At 41.8% G+C, this 21,137-nt stretch overlaps 2 protein-coding genes across 2 annotated transcripts; one reads left to right on the top strand and one right to left on the bottom strand.

Annotated features, from left to right (window-relative positions):
- Positions 1 to 4,826: 4,826 nt before the first annotated feature.
- LOC134207472 (uncharacterized) lies at positions 4,827 to 14,923 on the top strand (the record flags this gene model as incomplete). Its single annotated transcript, XM_062683187.1, has 3 exons — positions 4,827 to 5,600; positions 5,665 to 6,815; positions 14,885 to 14,923. Coding segments are annotated over exons 1-3 (1,959 nt in total), but the record flags the coding sequence as incomplete, so codon positions are not given.
- A 2,196-nt stretch (positions 14,924 to 17,119) lies between these two features.
- LOC134207471 (uncharacterized) lies at positions 17,120 to 19,221 on the bottom strand. Its single transcript, XM_062683186.1, has 2 exons — positions 18,384 to 19,221; positions 17,120 to 18,321 (listed from the first exon to the last, which is right to left on the bottom strand). Exons 1-2 carry the CDS (start codon positions 19,123 to 19,125, stop codon positions 17,120 to 17,122), a joined length of 1,944 nt encoding a protein of 647 aa, XP_062539170.1. The 5' UTR covers positions 19,126 to 19,221.
- Between the last annotated feature and the right edge of the window lie 1,916 nt (positions 19,222 to 21,137).

Here is a 21,137-nt window from a genome sequence, read left to right as displayed (position 1 = left end):
GTCAGCATTTTAAAGTGTTTACTGATCATAAACCGCTTGTTGGTATCTTTGGGAAAGAAGGGAAAAATTCTATATATGTGACCCGTCTTCAACGTTTTGTAATGAAGTGTTCAATTTATGATTTTGATATAGCATATAGACCTTCAGCAAAAATGGGGAATGCGGATTTTTGCTCCCGTTTTCCTTTGCAACAGCCGATACCAAATGGTTATGACGTAGAACACATTAGAAGCATAAATTTTTCAAACAACTTTCCAATAGACAACAGAACTATTGCATATGAGACTGTAACGGATGAATTTCTAAGAAAAATTATACACTTTATGCAACATGGTTGGCCAGAGCGTGTCGAAAAGCAATTTGTTAATGTTTTCGCAAATCGATATGATTTAGAGTTACATAGTAGATAATTGTCTATTGTACCAAGAGCGTGTTGTCATTCCTAGAAAAATGCACAGAGATATTTTGAAACTACTTCATGTTAACCATAATGGTATAGTTAAAATGAAGCAGTTGGCACGTCGTACTGTTTACTGGTTCGGCATAAATACCGACATAGAAAAATTTGTAACAAACTGTGAAACCTGTGGTTGTATGGCAATAGTCCCTAAACAAAAAATCACGTCTAAATGGACACCTACGGATAAGCCATTTAGTAGGGTACATATAGATTTTTTCTTTTTCTCAAGTCATACTTTTCTATTAATAGTTGACAGCTTTTCAAAGTGGCTTGAAGTAGAATGGATGAGAAGAGGGACGGATTGTCCAAAAGTTATTACGAAACTAGTTGCCTTTTTCGCACGTTTTGGGCTACCAGATTATTTGGTATCAGACGGAGGCCCTCCTTTCAATTCACACTCTTTCGTGCAGTTCCTGAGTAAACAAGGCATAATTGTGCTCAAGAGTCCACCCTACAACCCGTCCAGTAATGGGCAGGCGGAAAGACTTGTTAGGACTGTGAAAGAAGTATTGAAAAAGTTTCTAGTAGATCCAGAAGTTAGAGAATTGGAATTGGAGGACCAAATTAATTTATTTTTATTCAACTACAGAAACACCTGTTTGACGGAAGATAGAGAGTTCCCATCTGAAAAAAATTTCTCTTATAAGCCAAAGATTTTAATTGACCTAATCAACCCTAAACACCAACCTAAAAACAACATAACGTCTTACACCAAACGCTCAAGTGATGATAATGATTTGTCAAAAACAGTTAGGGTGGATAGTGAAGACCCCCTAGAAAATTTGATGGCTGGTGATATTATTTGGTATAAGAACCACAATCCACATAATCCTGCCAGATGGTTGAAAGCGTCATTTATAGCACGAATTTCTCGAAATGTTTTCCAGGTGGAAATTGGAAGCGTGCGAACAACAGCGCATCGCACTCAAATACGACCAGTTGTTAATCCGCATTCATACGATTTGACAGTTCGGTACCCAACATGTTTCGGACAGCAGAACAAAGGGAACCGAAACGACAATCTTTACCTTGTAATTAAAATATCTTTTGGTTGACCGCACTCAAAATCGTTCATACGAGAGGTTCAGCAGTTCTTCGACCGCAAAGACTCGCTCTCTACGGCTCAAGGGTGCATTAGTCCGTCTAGTTTCCGGATACGTTGTTTACACCATCTACATCGAGGTCATTCAGAAAGAAAATCGAATGATAACTGTCGTGACCCGACCGAGATTTCTAGTCTCGACCGTTCGTCGCAACAATACTCAGCAAACTGATTGTCATTTCCGTTGATTTTTCCGAAAAGTTTCTTGCTGGATGGAATCAAGATATCTTACAATCTAAGGTCGATCGTTGCACGTTTAAACGAAATACTACAAAAGAGTATAATCTGATAGGATAATAACTGACTGCAAATAAGACAATGAAGTTAAGTGAATATTGTTTCCGACACTTTATAGACCCGATCTTATCTACTACATTCTTCTCCTCCTCTACTCTACAGGAATGTAGTGAACGTATAATTCAAAATTTCACGAAAAGTTTCTGCAAAAATTATTTGAAACATAACACAATGAAGCCGAAAAAGCTGCAGATCACCAAATTCAATTTTTGTCCAATCCAATTCTAATGCAATCCAAATCCAACTCAAATCATACACTCAGTTCAAATCATATCGAAAACCAATTCATATCCAATTCCAATCGAATCCAAATCCAATCCAATTTAAACTTCAACCAAATCAAGCCAAATTTATATAAAATGCTCAATCATATCTAAATCCAATCCAATCCCAATCTAGAAAAATCCAATCCAAAAATCTCATTTAAATCTAATTTTTAATCTGAATCCAAAACCAAATCAAATCAAATCCAAATTCAATCCAAATCCAGTCCGAAGCCAATCCATAACCAATGCAAATCCAATCCAAGTCCAATCCAACGTCAATCCAAACGTAAATCCAAGTCCAACCGAAATCTCATCTCAATTCAATCCAAATCCAATTCAAATCAAATAAAAAATAGTCCAAATCAAATCCAAATACAATTCAAATCCAAACCAAATTTAGCCAAATCCAATGAAATAAATATAATCTAGTCATAGCCAATGAAATATACTCCAAAATCCTTTCCAATTTTAATCGAAATCTATTGCAAATCCAATTCAAATTTAATCTGAAACCACCTGAAGCCATTGGAAATCCTATTCAAATCCAATCTGAATTAAATTACTCATTCAAATATAATATTTATTCCAATCCAAATTTAATGTGAATCAAAACCCAATTCAAATCTAATATAATCCGAATCCTATCCAAGTCCAATCCAAATTTAAGTCAAATCCAGTCCAAATAAAATCCAATTAAAACATAGCCAAATCCAAATAAAAACTCATTCAAGTCTCTTAATCCAATCCAAATTTAATCTGAATCCAATTCAGATGCAATCCAAATCCAAATTCAAGTACAAAATTTCAAATCCAATCTAATCCAAATGCAATTCACATTCATTACAAATTCAATCCAAATACAGTCCAAATCCAATCCAACACAAATATAGCCAATTCAATTACTCATTTAAATCTAATCTTCATCCAATCCAAATTTAACCTGAATCTAATGATTCAATGCAAATCCAATTTAAATACCAATTCAAATCCAGATCCAGAAATTTCACCCCAATCCAATCCAAATTTAATTCAAATCCAATCCAAACCAAATGTAGCGAAATTAAATCACTCATTTAAATATAATCTTTATCCAATCCAAATTTAATCTGAATCCAATACAATTCAAAGCCAATTTAATCCTAATCCCATCCAAATCCAATCCAAATCTAGTTCAAATCTTTTCGGAGACGAGCCAGCCTCGGGTTGAAAGTCTCCTTAATAAAGACACAAAAAAAAAAAAAAAAATAATGCAAATCCAGTCCGAATCAATTCCAATCAAAACCTGGCCAAATCCAAATAAATACTCATCCAGATCTAATCATAATCTAATCCAAATTTAATCCATCTTCTTCTTATTGGCATTACATCCCCACACTGGGACAGAGCCGCCTCGCAGCTTAGTGTTCATTAAGCACTTCCACAGTTATTAACTGCGAGGTTTCTAAGCCAAGTTACCATTTTTGCATTCGTATATCATGAGGCTAGCACGATGATACTTTTATGCCCAAGGAAGTCGAGACAATTTCCAAACCGAAAATTGCCTAGACCGGCACCGGGAATCGAACCCAGCCACCCTCAGCATGGTCTTTCTTTGTAGCTGCGCGTGGGCCCTAAGGAGGGAATTTAATCCATATCCAGTTCAAATCCAATCCAAAATCGAATCTCTATTTAATCTGAATCTATTGCAAATCCAATCCAAGTTTAATGAAAATCCATTCCAAATGCAATCCAAATCTCAATTCAAATCCAGATCCAATGGAAATCTCTTCCCATTTCAATACAAATCAAATCCCAATACAGTTCAAGTCAAATGAACATCTCTAAATCCGATGTCAATTTCAAAATGAGATTCAAATTGATAATCCATCTTTAAATATAATGTTGCTTATAATGTTTTTTTTCTTTTTGCAAATTTTTGTCACCATTATATTTTAGATTAATTGTTAAGTTAAGTAAAGATTTTTGATATATTTTATGTGTACGTTCGCGTTCAATATGTAAACGCGTTCGTTATTGGTGCAATCGAATTTCAGGAGAAGAATATAATATTTTCAATTGTAACCACCTATTTTATTTATGTGAGAAATTAAGATTCATTGCCTATTCATGCACGTGTGGCAACCGAAGTAAAAACGTTTCCGCTTCTAATAAGGCTGCTGATTTCCATTAGCGGGCATATAACGAGATGATATTTTTGGAATCCGATTAAGATGTCAATCAAGGGTAAATCGACACTATTGAACGGCGTTACTAAAGGTTATAATGAATAACAGGAATAATGAATAATAAAACAGAAAAGATGAGACGAATGAACTTGATTTCCAAAATTCCTCCATGCCGCGCCGTTGGCACCCATTAATCACATTCAAATCAAGCTTTTTTAGGGATTCAGAATCATAATACAGACAACAGTGTTGATAAATGACATAATAACTCAATATTATATTTATTATTCACTAATGGCTGTTTATTATTCGCTTTTTTATTTTCCTACGCGAACTGTTTGACTATTCAATCAGTTCGGAATGAATATAAAAATCCAATTCGTGAGATGAAGTTTTAGTTGCTGAACATCTCTTACTAAACATGATTGCCTCCACAATATGTCTAACGGTTTATTTGGGTTTGATCCTTACCACAAAATACGTGAAACCTAGTGAGGATGTTCCTTCGTGGATGTCCAACCAAACCATCCAGGCGCTCATCATGGCCATTTTTGGTGGAATCAACCGTATCGATGTAGTGTTGGGCGATCTTTCTCCAGAACAAAGTTATCCGTCAATCCTGGATCATTTGATTCGCGGCAATGATTCTAGAGCGATTCTTCAAGGAAAATCGATCCGCTTCTACCACGACGTAATTCCCGGCCGTAAAGACGCAGGCTGCAACAGTGCGCGGCCTGTATTGTCCGCCAGTAAAATAAATACGGCGGATACTTACGATGATGATTGGGAGCAAGAATTCGCCGACATGTCGAGGTTCATAAAGTGGGATCGAAGTTATGAGTCGTTTGCGAAAATTTTCGATCAGAATCAACGTCACGGTTACTTGGTGTTCTCTAGTTGGTTCAATTTCCAATTATCAATGGCGTGTCTCCTGGATCCGTATGCTACGTACTTGATTTTTCTGAGTGATGGGAATCGCTTCGACTTGGTTGAGCTAGCAACGTTAACACAACGTGTTTGGATTAATCAAGGCATCTTTAGGATATTCTTCGTGTTTGAAGAAAGGATCTATACATTCGATCCTTTTCGCGTCGTTGTACCAAGAGAATTTGGTGTAATGATAGAGTTAAGTGGTTTCGATGACATTCCAAGCGTTCCAAAAGGTGACTTCAATGGCTATCCTCTAAAAGTTGACAGATTTCGAACGACTTTCTCGCACACGCTACTGAACAACGAAGGCAAAGTCGTTGAGTTTATTGGAGCCGATCCTGAAGCAAGTCGAGTTTTTACCCAAGCATTGAATATGACATGTATGACGCCAAATAAAGAAACTGATTCTTCTATACAACTAACCATTATATTCATGGATTCCAGCCAAGTTCACAACCCTGGCCAATGATGATTTCGGGTTCAAACTGCCGAACGGAAGCTTCAACGGAGTTCTCGGTCGACTGTCCCGACGAGAGAGCGACATTGTTTTCGTTGGATACTTCATCAAGGACTATTTCAGCTACGACACGGAGTTCACGGCAGGGATCTACACCGATGAACTCTGCTGCCTGGTGAAGAAAGCCAGCCGTATACCGGACTATCTGCTGCCGATTACAATCTTTCCGGCGGACGTTTGGGGATTTCTGTTCCTGACGGGAATTGTTTGTTCTGTAACGTGGATCATAATTCGGGCGGGCATTCGTTTCAAAGCAGAAAATTACGTGAATTCGAAGCAACGTCTACAGCTAGGGGATCTGTTCAATTTATCCAGCTCCATTCGCAATGCTTCTTTGTATCGTAAGTTGATTCAGATTGTTGTTGACACCTACATCTTACTTGTGAGCGGTCCGTACCGGAGGTTTACTCGATCCGGCATTGAACGATTGATGCTTTTCGGCATTATGATGGTCAGTTTGATCTTCGTGTCCACGTTCCAATCAAGTTTGTCATCGGTGTTTCTGCATCCAATGTATTACAAGGACATCGACAGTCTCCAGATGCTGGATGAGTCCGGCATTAAAATGCCTGTCAGGTATAAGGGCTTCCTGGATGATGTGTTTCCGGCCAATTATAGCTCAATGATGACTTCCCTGCGCAACAAAATGGTTTACGACCCGGAACAAGATGATTTTATACTGGACCGTGTTGCCCGTTCATCAAAGATTTCCTTTGTCACTCGCAAATCCTTGGTTCCGTTGGACGACGCCATCTACATAGCAAAAAAGCAAATAATCGTAGTTCCCGAGTGTCCGCGATTGTACAATCTGGCTTTTGTGGTTCCACGCCACTCGGTGCTCTTGGAAAGAATCAACGTGGTTATTTTGCGAATGTTGAACGGTGGCTTGATCAACCACTGGGTTGATGTGATGAACTTTAATGCAACTATGCGGAATCTAGCACTGTTCAGAAATGTTAATAATGAAAAGTTCAAGATTTTAACCTTGAAAGACTTGCAATTTCCGTTCTATGTATGGGTCATTGGACTAATTTTGAGCAGTATAGTTTTTATCTGCGAAAAAGTGTACTACAGACTGGTTGTGTCCAGCAGAATAATCACTATGTGAACAACGCCCTATGCAGTTTGCACAGTTCCTTATATGGTGACTTTTGATCAATTAAGAACAATCAATCAATGATCTAAATGTTCCAGGTTGAGTGTGTAAAAAATGTTACAAATTTATCCATATTTTTCTATTCGAAAAGTAATAAAAAGAAATAAAAATTGATGTCAATAATATAATATTCATTATTTTTACCGGCTTTTTTGTCAATTTGTTAATTGCTCAAATATTATTTTGTTTGCGAAATCAAGTGAATACACGAAGTGCTTATAATAAATTCTAAATAAAATATAATTAGAATTTGATTGATGTGCGATGCAGAAAAAGTTCAAAAATAGGTATATGATGTACTTCGGAACTTTTTCCATTCAGATTTTAAATATATTTTGTCAGCAATTTATTATAAGCAAAAGTTAGTAAAAGTTAGCACCATCGGCTGTCTTCTTGTTTTACTTGGGTTCTTACATTTGCTTTCGCTTACAACGCTATAACTCCTTCCACTTTGAGTAGCATCGAGATCGATATGCCAATAATAATAATTCACTTTGAGAAAAATCTCTTTTAGTGGAATGTCGTCAACTGTCATAAGACGAGTTTAGTACTTTCCATTTAATTCCACCACGTTTTGTAATCTTTGCAGATACGTATTTCGACCTCAACTGTGAGGCCGAACACGGCTCGTGTCTCGTAAAATGATAAACGAAGTTTATACAATGAAAATATAAAATAAAATCTGGAATAATTACTTATTTATCAGTGAATCTATTCACCTATTTGCCTGGTTACAAATTGTCTTATTTCTTATCTAAATATAATACAATTTGACAATCAAAACTATTTGATATGTTCGATTTGCTCAAAGGCTTTCACTTTCCTCCTTTCTTTCTTCCCCAACGTCATTTACCCGTTTCTATGGTAACTACCTAGAATTTACTGCGCGCCAACATCGTCAGTATTGGTCCTAACGACGGCTGTCGTCAGGTGTTTGCCATCGAAAATGCATTCACTATGGAGAATGTCTCCGAAAGAGAAGGTTCATCCAAGAGTAATTTTCTTCAAAATACAAAACATAATTGCTTGGCGACGGCAGAATGTTGTCGTCGATAGAATATTTTCAAGTACGTGCCGGAAAAAGACGCTTCTATGCGATTGATCGTACGGTGACTGAAGAAAATTCAATGGCGTCAGTAGGGGAAACTGGACAAACGTGATCCCCGGGGATACATTACCACCCCCCCTCCCCTGGAAAACTAATCACATTTTTATACCACTGATATGTGTAAACAGATCAGTTAGACAGATAATTTAATCTGGGTAACATTTGATATTACTTTCTTTATGTATATGGGTTTTAGAGAGGGTTTAATATTATGGCAATCTCAATCCTTTTCTTTGGGCAAAGTGAATATATCCTACCAAAACGTGTCAATTTTTTACTCGACATAGTTTTATTATTGCAGAATTGAATAAGCTCGTTAGGGGCAAGTGAAAATCTGGAGTAAGTGGGTACTACGGCTGCCGATAAATCGATTAACCTTTTTTATGGTATGTTCTAGAAAGATGAAGCAGAACTATCAACGAATTTACCCTACACAAAAATGTTTAGAATCAAAACCATTTGAGGCCAACAAAATAGTCGGCCCTCCGTAGCCGTTCGGTAAGAAGCGCGGCTATAAAGCACGACCATGCTGAGGGTGGCTGGGTTCGATTCCCGGTGCCGGTCTAGGCAATTTTCAGATTGGAAATTGTCTCGACTTCCCTGGGCATAAAAGTATCATCGTGTTAGCTTCACGATATACGAATGCAGAAATGGTAACTTGGCTTAGAAACCTCGCAGTTTATAACTGTGGAAGTGCTTAAGGTGAAGGTGGGTTGAGTACCAAAACAAAGCTTTGAAAGCATTAGTACAATAAAAACTACCATATACTGTAGTAGTTTTTAGAATATTAGTAGGGTGGTTCAAAAACGACCCAGCTTCACCACGCTCACCCGAATCCGTCCCAAGCTCCGAGTGTCGTCCAAAAGCCGATTTGAACAAAACATGTTTGAGCACAAGCCGGTACAAGTTTGTATGAATACTAGTATGGGAAACTAATCCTTTCATTACACTGGCTACAGCGCCTCCCCTCCAAACGCTGGCGATAAGGGAACCCACATAGCTGAAAGGAATATTCCAGAGACTTCACTGAACGAAGACCGCACCGCAGGAGAGATTCATTGATAACGTAACGCAAAAAATCGCATTGTTTATCCCGCTCACCCCCATGTCACACTTTTTGCCTTTCTCGTATACAAAGTATACGTAAAGGCTATATGTTCGCTCCAAAAACGAACTTTTTATAGGAGTCCCGGAGACCCATAGTGTTATATACCGATCGACTCAGCCCGACGAATTGAAGTGATGTCTGTGTGTATGTGTGTGTGTATGTGTGTGTGTATGTGTGTGCGCAAAATAATCTCACTCATTTTTCAGGCACTTATCATTAACCGATTTGCTCGCAACAAGTTGCATTCGACGCGAAATCCTGTCCCATTGTTTCGTATTGAAAATTGGCCGAATCGGACTATGGGCTTCGGAATTATGGCCAAAATATATTTTTTACAACAAAAATTCTCACTCACTTTTTAGACACTTACTCTTAGCTGATTTACTCGCAACAAGTTTCATTCAACGCAGAATCTTGTCCCATTGTTTCGTATTGAAAATTGGACAGATCGGACTATGGGTTTCGAAGTTATGGCCAAAATCCACTTTTTCACATGAGAAACACGTACAAAATTCTCACTCATTTTTTAGGCACTTATGCTTCACCGATTTGCTCGCAACAAGTTGCATTCGACGCGAAATCTTGTCCCATTGTTTCGTATTAAAAATTGGCCGAATCGGACTATGGGCTTCGGAGTTATGGCCAAAATATATTTTTTTACAACAAAAAATCTCACTCACTTTTTAGACACTTACTCTTAGCTGATTTACTCGCAACAAGTTTCATTCAACGCAGAATCTTGTCCCATTGTTTCGTATTGAAAATTGGACAGATCGGACTATGGGTTTCGAAGTTAAGGCCAAAATCCACTTTTTCACATGATAAACCCGTACAAAATTCTCACTCATTTTTCAGACACTTATCCTTAACCGATTTGCTCGCAACAAGTTTCGTTCGACGCGAAATCCTGTCGCATTGTTTCGTATTGAAAATTGGTCGAATCGAACTATGGGATTCGAAGTAATGGCCAAAATACATTTGTTAGGCACTTACTTTGTTTAGCAGATTTGCCTGCAACAAGTTGCATTCAACGCAGAATCTTGTTCCATTGTTTCGTATTGAAAATTAAACAGATCGGTATTAAACAGATATGGCCAAAGTTTATTTTTTTGCCTTTTTGCCTTTCTCGTATACAAAGTATACGTAAAGGCTATATGTTCGCTCCAAAAACGAGCTTTTGATAGGAGCTCCGGAGACCCATAGTGTTATATACCGTTCGACCCTGCTCGACGAATTGAGGTGATGTCTGTGTGTGCGTGTGTGTGTATGTGTGTGTGTGTGTGTGTGTGTGTGTGTGTGTGTGTGTGTGTGTGTGTGTGTGTGTGTGTGTGTGTGTGTGTGTGTGTGTGTATGTGTGTGTGTATGTGTGTGCGCAAATTAATCTCACTCATTTTTCAGGCACTTATCCTAAACCGATTTGTTCGCAACAAGTTGCATTCGACGCGGAATCTTGTCCCATTGTTTCGTATTGAAAATTGACCCAATCGGACTATGGGCTTCGGAATTATGGCCAAAATACTTTTTTTTTCACCAAAAGTGCGTAGAAATTACTCACTCGAAAGAAACGAGAAAGGCACCATCACCGCTAGGTGGATTAATCTGGGTTTTGTATAAAATATCTGCTCCTGGTGCGATAGATCACAGACAAATTCTGGCTATTTTGTTGAATTACACGTTTCACTGATGCCTTCTGCCTAATTACCATGTGAAAGATTCCCAACCTCGATTAAAATTGACTCCCAACTATTGGAACGACCATTCAATATGCATTATCTATTGAGTTGAAGCTCTTGAATATTTCATCCAGTCATATGGTCTCCCCCTCAGTCTCCCCCCTCGCCAGGGCCCAACGACGAAGCGCAACAATGAGAATAATTTAAAATTCAACCTCACCATATCAACTCTCATACAAACCCGAAACGACCTGTGCATGGTAAGTCGCTATTCAAAATATCGGACGACACTCAAAATATGAAACATAATCGACTGAGCTTGGTGGCGCAAATTCATTTTCGAACCTCCCTAATTATTAGTTTGCTGCTGCCGGTTCGGATGTTTACATTCGTTCCGCGATCAGTTTTCAATCGTTTTGTCGGACAAAAATAGCAGTTTATATTAAGTTTTCGATTCAAACAAGTGACTGATTTCAAAAAGTGATGCTTGATTTGCATTCTATCAAAATTTCGGGCTGCTCATGTGCGGAGAAGGGCAGCAGGGACTATGTCCAAGGGCTTGACGATCCCTCCCCAGGCCATCTGCGAGTTGTGGGGCTTGCCTAGGATGTGGTGGGGTTTGACAGTGGGCCCTGTTAAACCTCTATGAAAAGCTGCATGTATCCGCAAGTAGGTCCCACCTACCAGGCCTAGAAAACCAATCATTACGAACAATATAAGAGATAATGCGACTCGATATAATCGGCAAAGACCTAGGCGACGAATACAGGATCACGATTGGAAGCTTGGAACATGGAATTGCAAGTCGCTAGGTTTCGCAGGTTGCGACAGGATGATCTACGATGAATTACATCCCTGCAACTTCGACGTCGTTGCGCTGCAGGAAATTTGCTGGACAGGACAGAAAGTGTGGAAAAGCGGGCCTCGAGTGGATACCTTCTACCAAAGCTGTGACACCATCAACGAGCTGGAATCGGCTTCATAGTGCTGGGTAAGATACGCCAACGCGTTATTGGGTGGCAGCAAATCAACGCAAAGATGTGCAAGCTGAGGATTAAAGGCCGTTTCTTCAACTATAGCATCATCAACGTGCACTGCCCACACGAAGGGAGATCCGACGGCGAGAAAGAAGCATTCTACGCGCAGATGGAGCAGACATACGATGGATGCCCACTGCGGGACGTCAAAATCGTCATCGGTGACATGAACGCTCATGTGGGAAGGGAGGAAATGTATAGACCGGATCGGACCGGACTGGATAGTCCGAACACCGTATTGAATGATAACGGCCAACGATGCTTAAACTTTGCAGCCTCCCGCGGAATGGTAGTCCGAAGCACTTTTTTCGCCCGCAAGAATATCCACAAGGCCATTTGGAAATTACCTAATCAAGTAACGGAAAACCAAATCGACCACGTTCTAATCGACGGTAAGTTCTTCTCCGACATCACGAACGTACGCACTTACCGCAATGCGAATATTGAATCCGACCACAACCTCGTTGCAGTGTCTGCGCTCTAAACTCTCGACGGTGTATAACACGCGTCGGAGTCGTCTGCCGCGGCTAAATATTGGGCGGCTACAAGACGGTAGACTAGCAACGGAAGAGCAGCTAGGCGCAGCATCTCTTGAAGATGGCTGGAGAGATATTCGATCCGCCATTGGTAGCACGGCAACCGCTGCACTTGGCACGGTGCCCCCGGATCAGAGAAACGACTGGTATGACGGCGAATGTGAGCAGTTAGTGGAAGAGAAGAATGCAGCATGGGCGAGATTGCTGCAACACCGCACGAGGGCGAACGAGGCACGATATAAACAGGCGCGGAACAGACAAAACTCGATTTTTTGGAGGAAAAAGCGCCAGCAGGAAGATCGAGACCGTGAAGAAACGGAGCAACTGTATCGCGCTAATAACACACGAAAGTTCTACGAGAAGTTAAACCGTTCACGTAAGGGCCACGTGCCACAGCCTGATATGTGTAAGGACATAAACGGGAACCTTCTAACATACATAACTTAGTGACATACATAACTTAGTATTTCAACTTCTATGAATATGCAAACATGAAAATGACTTCAACTCCATTAAAGCGATGAACCTTCTCCAATTTTGTGACGCGAAGTCGAAGCAAAATTCTTCACACAAACAATGACATTTCTTTATGGGTTTGTACAGTAGAGCAGCGGTTCTCAACCTTTTTCTTGAGAGGTACCCCTTGGAGCTTCGGCATTAATTGAGGTAGCCCTATTTTTTCCTGTGGATGAAAAGAAGCGTAACTTATAAGAGATATGAAAAATAGACCTTAAAACTAACGGGATATATGGCACTCCGTGAAGTTGGTTCAAATTTTCATTATTCCGCGAAACTTCCCAATACAAATTATGTTTAAACATCAAGCTTCCTACAGGACTTTTATGACTCTTGAGGGCATCCGAGTCTCTTGAAAGAAGGCTTTCGCGCCTTTTATAAAGTGGCTTCCGAGCCTCTGGAAGGAGGCTTCCGGGCCTCTTGAAATGAGGCTTCCAGGCCTCTTGAAAGGTGGCTTTCGAACCTCTTGAAAGCAGGCTTCTGAACCTTTCCAAAGAAGGTTTCCGAACCTTTCGAAATGAGGCTTCCGAGCCTTTTGAAAGGAGGCATTCGGTCCTCATGAAAATAGGCTTTCGAGCCTCTTGAAGGAAAAATTACTTTAAGCTCTTTTTAGTGGAATGCATTCAACCGTCTAAGACGAGTTAAGTACTCTCCATTTAATTCCACCAATTATTTCGATATCTTTGCAGATACGTATTTCGACCACACAGTTGGAGAGTAGTGGAGAGTACTTAACTCGTCTTAGACGGCTCTTGAAGGAGTCCTCTGAGCCTCTTGAACGGGTTCCTGGGCATGCAAGCCTCTTGAAAGGGTTCCGGGGCATGCAAGCCTCTTAAAAGGAGGGTTCCGAATAACTTGAAAGGAGGTTGAAAAGGAGGCTTTCGAGTTGATTGGAAAGAGGCTTCCGAGGAGCGTAGAAGGAGGGTAACAGCTTCCTACAGGACTTTTATGACTATTGAGGGGGCTCCCGGGCTTCTTGAAAGGAGACTTTCAGGCTTCTTGAAAGGAGGTTTCCAGGCCTCTTGAAATGAGGCTTCCGGGCCTCTTGAAAGGAGGCTTCCGGGCCTCTTGAAAGGAGGCTTCCGGGCCTCTTGAAAGGAGGCTTCCGGGCCTCTTGAAAGGAGGCGTCGGGGCCTCTTGAAAGGAGGCTTCCGGGCCTCTTGAAAGGAGGCTTCCGGGCCTCTTGAAAGGAGGCTTCCGGGCCTCTTGAAAGGAGGCTTCCGGGCCTCTTGAAAGGAGGCTTCCGGGCCTCTTGAAAGGAGGCTTCCGGGCCTCTTGAAAGGAGGCTTCCGGGCCTCTTGAAAGGAGGCTTCGGGCCTCTTGAAAGGAGGCTTCCGGGCCTCTTGAAAGGAGGCTTCCGGGCCTCTTGAAAGGAGGCTTCCGGGCCTCTTGAAAGGAGGCTTCCGGGCCTCTTGAAAGGAGGCTTCCGGGCCTCTTGAAAGGAGGCTTCCGGGCCTCTTGAAAGGAGGCTTCCGGGCCTCTTGAAAGGAGGCTTCCGGGCCTCTTGAAAGGAGGCTTCCGGTCCTCTTGAAAGGAGGCTTCCGGGCCTCTTGAAAGGAGGCTTCCGGGCCTCTTGAAAGCAGGCTTCTGGGCCTCTTGAAAGGAGGCTTCCGGGCCTCTTGAAATGAGGCTTCCGGGCCTCTTGAAATGAGGCTTCCGGGCCTCTTGAAACGAGGCTTCCGGGCCTCTTGAAAGGAGGCTTCCGGGCCTCTTGAAAGGAGGCTTCCGGGCCTCTTGAAAGGAGGCTTCCGGGCCTCTTGAAAGGAGGCTTCCGGGCCTCTTGAAAGGAGGCTTCCGGGCCTCTTGAAAGGAGGCTTCCGGTCCTCTTGAAAGGAGGCTTCCGGGCATCTTGAAAAAAAAGCTTCCGGGCCTCTTGAAAGGAGGCTTCCGGGTCTCTAAAAATGAGGCTTCTGGGCCTCTTGAAAGGAGGCTTCCGGGCCTCTAGAAAGGAGGCTTCCGGGCCTCTTGAAAGGAGGCTTCCGGTGCTCTTGAAAGGATGCTGTCGGGGCTCTTAAAAGGAGGCTTGGGCGTCTTGAAAGGAGGCTTCCGGGCCTCTTGAAAGGAGGCTTTCGGGCCTCTTGAAAGGAGGCTTCCGGACCTCTTGAAAGGAGGCTTCCGGGCCTCTTGAAAGGAGGCTTCCGGGCCTCTTGAAAGGAGGCTTCCGGACCTCTTGAAAGGAGGCTTCCGGGCCTCTTGAAAGGAGGCTTCCGGGCCTCTTGAAAGGAGGCTTCCGGGCCTCTTGGAAGGAGGCTTCCGGGCCTCTTGGAAGGAGGCTTCCGGGCCTCTTGGAAGGAGGCTTCCGGGCCTCTTGGAAGGAGGCTTCCGGGCCTCTTGGAAGGAGGCTTCCGGGCCTCTTGGAAGGAGGCTTCCGGGCCTCTTGGAAGGAGGCTTCCGGGCCCTCATGGAAGGAGGCTTCCGGGCCTCTTGGAAGGAGGCTTCCGGGCCTCTTGGAAGGAGGCTTCCGGGCCTCTTGGAAGGAGGCTTCCGGGCCTCTTGGAAGGAGGCTTCCGGGCCTCTTGGAAGGAGGCTTCCGGGCCTCTTGGAAGGAGGCTTCCGGGCCTCTTGGAAGGGGGCTTCGGGGCCTCTTGGAAGGAGGCTTCCGGGCCTCTTGGAAGGAGGCTTCCGGGCCTCTTGGAAGGAGGCTTCCGGGCCTCTTGGAAGGAGGCTTCCGGGCCTCTTGGAAGGAGGCTTCCGGGCCTCTTGGAAGGAGGCTTCCGGGCCTCTTGGAAGGAGGCTTCCGGGCCTCTTGGAAGGAGGCTTCCGGGCCTCTTGGAAGGAGGCTTCCGGGCCTCTTGGAAGGAGGAGCAGAATTTGCTTCTACTTCGCGAATTATTATAAAAAAAATTTACAAACATACAAAAATAAACATTTATCGACACATTCAACTAATTAAAATAACTGACGACCTCTCTGTGCCCAAACGAACACAATTCCAATCAAACATTTGTTACTTACAGGTAAGGGGCCGTACACTTATTACGTAAGCACTTACCCGATCAGGAATCCATAACAAAATTATAATTCAATTCTATCAATGGTAGTTATTTAAAACAACGTGTTATAATTAGATAATTCGATAAAAAAGTGTCTTCGGCCAGTTTTATTGTATCTTCTTCTTCTTATTGGCATTACATCCCCACACTGGGTCAGAGCCGCCTCACAGCTTAGTGTTCATTAAGCACTTCCACAGTTATTAACTGCGAGGTTTCTAAGCCAAGTTACCATTTTTGCATTTGTATATCATGAGGCTAGCACGATGATACTTTTATGCCCAGGGAAGTCGAGTCAATTTCCAATCCGAAAATTGCCTAGACCGGCACCGGGAATCGAACCCAGCCACCCTCAGCATGGTCTTGCTTTGTAGCCGCGCATTTTACCGCACGGCTAAGGAGGACCCACTTTATTGTATATTTACACAAAATAATTGCCTATATTTTTTGATATTGGAAAAAAGCGGAAGTAATCACCACCATTATAACTTGAATCAATGTTCAATGTTAATAGGTAGTACAAAGTTAATTGCCTACATTATGGATGGAAATCCGGCGTTGAAGCGTACCACATTTTTATACGTGATGTAGGCAATTACCATGAAAGTAGATTTTTGTACCTCATAATCATATCAACGGTTGTTATTGTTGAAATGAAAATAACAACCTCTCATATAATTATGTTACAGCTAGAGGGAATTTTGATATAATTTTTGATATTTTAACAACTAACCAGCCAATTTTTATAACACATTTTGTTACATCATTTTTCTGAAATAAATAACTCTCCTTGTTATAATTTTGTTATGCATTCTTGATCGGGTATGGGGGAGGGGGGTCTATCGTTTTCTTACGCTTCATATAAAGAAAAATTAATTTTTATGGGAAAAATCTTACAAGGGAGAGGGGGTTGAAAAACCCATAAAAAATGCTTACGTAATTAGTGTACGACCCCTAAGATAAAATAAACCGTAACATAATCTCGGAATGCTTCCAACCAAACAACTAACGCCGGTAACCATTCGATTCTAGAGGTCGAAAACTACAAATGCAACACATAAGTGTCGCAAATACAAATTTACTGTCGACCAGTGAATTCTACATAGCATGGAAGTTGTCATCTTCAATATATCTAAAATCTATAATTAAATCCTATGAGTTCTAAATTAAAATGTTAATATAAAATAATGTAAAAAAAACAATACAAATGCTTGGAATATTATTAACTCCACATTTTATGTTTTTACAAGTCCTACGTCTACTCGCGGTTCTGACTCAGATATTTCTCATTGCCCGTTATTTTCGCTTTCGCAAATCTGAAATGCATGAGTTCACCAATAAAAACTACTGTACTCAGAATCAATCCAATCACTAACAGATAGAACGGAAACTGCATATCAATCAGCGTCAAGACCTTGAAATTCGACGCCTCTGTTTGCCTAATCTGCTCCCAATCTTTGATCGACACATTGAAGTTCATCACGTTGATCCAATGGTTGATCAACCCACCGTTCAGCATCCACGACAGCACGATGTTGACCTTCTCCAGCAACACCGAGTGGCGCGGCACCACGTAGGCCAAGTTGTACGATCGTGGACATTCGGGTATCATGAACAGTTGCTTTGTGGAGATGTACACGGCATTGTCTAAGGATAGGGTCGTCTTACGCGTAATTGTGGTGATCGTCCCCAGACGGGCCACCTTAGCCAGCATTGATTCTTTGCCACCATCCAGCACCATCTTGTTTCGCAGCGAATCCATCGTCGGACTATAGTTAGCCGGGAAAACATCATCCATGTATCCTTTGTATTTGACGGGTATGGTTATTCCGGATTCGTCCAACCCTTGAAGACTGTCGATGTCTTTGTAGTAGACGGGGTTCAAAAATACGGACGACAAGCTCGATTGAAACATGGAAACGAAGACCAAGCTGACCATCATGATTCCGAAGAGCATCAGGCGTTCGATGCCTGATCGTGTGAATCGCATGTAGGGAGCACTTAACAGTAACAGATAAGTATCAACGCAAATTTGAACCATCTTTCGATACAAGGGAGCATTCTTGATTTCATTGGACAGGTTGAACAGATAGGCAAAACGTCGTTTCTGAACCCATCCAGTTCGAGATGGCACACTCAGCTGAATAACAGCTCGCAGAATGATCCAAACTATGGAACAAACAATGCCCATCAGGAAAAGCAGAGCCCAGAGATCTGCTGGAAAAATAGTGATCGGAAGCAGGTACTCCGGGATGCGACTGGCCTTTCTTACAATGCAGCAAAGTTCGTCGGTGTAGATCCCGTTGGTGAACTCGATATCCCGACTGAAGTAGTCTTTGATAAAGTATCCCACGAATGTAATGTCACTCTCATGGCGCGTTAGACGTCCGATAACACCGTTGAAACTGCCATTCGGTAGCTGTACTCCAAAATTATCTTTATCCGGAGGCATGTACTTTGCTGCAAATAATATGTGAAACGCGTTAACAACTGAAGCAAGTTACTCAAGCAAATTTCCGAACCTGTAAAGTTTAGAACTTCAGCGAACACTCGGCTTACTTCCACGTCTGCACCCTCGAATACAGTTTTAGTTGCATTGGCGCTTTGCGCCGCTGGTTCTGAATACGTTGATCGGAAGATGTCAATCCTCAATGGATAACCGTTGAAGTTACTTTCGGGTATCTCTGGAATGTCCTGTGCCTCTTTCACCGCAATCAATGCCCCATAGCCTGTCCCATTGATTGCAAATGGGTCAAAAGTGTAGATTTGTTCATCTTTCATAAAGAACAACCGATAAGATCCCGAGTGTAACCACAACGAATTCATCAGATTGAACATTCGGCCCACACCGAAATCCGCCTCGTCATCTAACGACACCAAATACGTCCCCCTTGGATCCATCAAGCACTTCAACGTCGTTTCGAACGTATCACCGCTCGAAAACACCACATATCCGTCGTTATGGTTTTGGTCCCAGATCTTGGCGAACGACCTGTACGAACTGTCCCATTGAATAAAACTGGATTTCTCCGAATAGTCGCGATCGATTACGCCCAGTGTGTCCAAGTCTACCGAAACAGCCGGATCTACAATCGTCGCGGAAAGAATCGACGTATCGCCGAAACATCCCTCGGGATAGTCTTCGGACAGAAGCAGTTGGCCGCCATAGATTCGAACGGACTTGCCGAAAAATACTCCCTCCCGCCGGCGAACAAGACCATCGATTTGATCTCCGAATCGGGTCACCAAGTCATGCTCGCCCATTATTACGATATCGATGTGATTGATCCGGTCAAAGATTTTTCCGATAAGTGACTGGATGGCACTATTGTTCACCCAATTGATGCCGGTTTCGGCATTTTCGGCTAATGGAGTTAAACTTATGACCATCAACCGGGTGACGAGGGTGATGGTTGATAACGGTTGCATTGTGTGTGAATAAGCAGGAAATCGACGAACGACTGAGCACGCTTCCCGTCATGGTTGCTATATTTGTGGCGTGGTCAATCATGAACCTAACAATAGGATATGTGTGTGCTCATTAGGAATCAAACTTGGAAGTCTCCGAAGATATCAAAGCACTTTATTAATTTTGACATGTGCCACAAGTAGATTTGCAAGTACAGCGTCATCTGGTCCTTCCGACCACTCACTCCAAACGTGTTATCGGCAGCTAGCGATTTGTTATTGTCATCGTAGAACGAGGGCGGGTGTCAACGTTCGAAAAGTTCCCAGCGTAGTACCTACTATAATGAATTCATGCTGGGCTTCATTTGCACCACGCAGGTATGATTAATTATGCAATTAATAGTGCGTTGCCTGTCAATATTGAGACAAATAAATCACATGTTCGATATACGATGCCAATAAAACAATCCTAATTATTTTACGCGATAACTAGACGTGTGATTTTATGGAAGATAGGAACTGATGAAATCAAAATCATATTACAATAAAATTATTTTACATACATACAAATATAAACAGTTTACAATACATTCAACAAATTAAAATGATTGACGATCTCTCTGTGCCCCGAGAGAAACGTCCAAAATGTTGCCCATTGCGAGATGTGACGAGGTTTCTTTATGAGATTTTTGTACATCAGCCGAATCCCGCAAAAGTGTTTTAATTGCGTTTTGCATTTTGTCTACAACAGCCAAGGCGTTTAATACATAGCTCTATTTGGTGTAGGATTCAGATCCTGTTTGGGCACCCCCAATTAATTTATGCCATGTGGCACCAGCAATATCAAGTCTATGTCTGGGAATTTCTCTATTTATAATTTTAATTGCCTATCTTCAGGCCTAAACACAGAACATTCAGGAATGGAATATTACACAATTTCACTCAAACATTTGTCACTAACATGTAAGATAAAATGAACCGTAACAATCAAACTGTTTGTACTCAGCTAAACCAAAAACTCGAAAAATATGATCTAAACTCAATCAAAAACTAATTGAATTCACTTCATATCCATTCAAAACCTGAAGCAAATTCGATCTAATCAAACTCACAACTCATACACATCGCATTTAAATCCAACCCAAGTCCAAATCCTAACAACTTTGAAACCATCCTAATGCATTAGAATAAAGTTACTCATTGTGCATTGGGGTCCATTTGGACTCAATATTTTATCACGATCACAAAAACTCAATCTTCAACCGATTTCCGATTTTTAGGCACCAAACGAAAGCTGTAGGTTCCTAGAACAAGCTCATTAATCCAAATTGACCACTATAGACCCCGGGTAACCTGTACTAAGAACGTACTGTTTGAGCTTCTCAATTTGGCACCAAATGTTCGAGTTTCGTGATATGAAACATAAAATTGATTCCAAATATGTGCTCTGATGATCCCAACTGTATGTATTTGCCATCTAGAATATGCCATTTCTGGGCAAATTTATCCCTCTAGCGGTCATCGGAGAGCCGACTTTTGGGGGTTCCGACTTTTTTTTACCCTAAACATACGTCCCCAATCCCCATGTTACGACAAAACTCTAAATTCAAAACCACGCAGCTCAGCCAATTTCTAATGGATTTCCAAGCAATCTTGTGGAATCGATCACAAAATTCCTATAGTTTTAGGAACCGAGGAAGGAATCAATTTTTGTGCAATGACCATGGTTTCGGATATATTCCGGGGAGTACTGGAGTTACCTCCCTCCCGGAAAAAATGGTCACTTGCAGATCGGCTTCGAAATCCATCGTGCGACATGTCAAACTTCATGATTTTGCAAAACAAGTAAACTGGAGTAAATTTCGGCG

The sequence above is a fragment of the Armigeres subalbatus genome, chromosome 1 (assembly GCF_024139115.2).
Source record: "Armigeres subalbatus isolate Guangzhou_Male chromosome 1, GZ_Asu_2, whole genome shotgun sequence".
Classification (NCBI taxonomy): Eukaryota; Metazoa; Arthropoda; class Insecta; order Diptera; family Culicidae; genus Armigeres; species Armigeres subalbatus.
This window is presented reverse-complemented; position numbering and strand designations above follow the sequence as displayed.

Excerpts from the sequence above, each read along its gene's own strand:
- LOC134207471 (XM_062683186.1), bottom strand. The coding sequence starts at position 19,125 with ATGGGCGAGCATGACTTGGTGACCCGATTCGGAGATCAAATCGATGGT. Across the intron at positions 18,322-18,383 it reads TGAAGTTCTAAACTTTACAG|CAAAGTACATGCCTCCGGAT; the intron begins GTTCGGAAATTT and ends TATTATTTGCAG.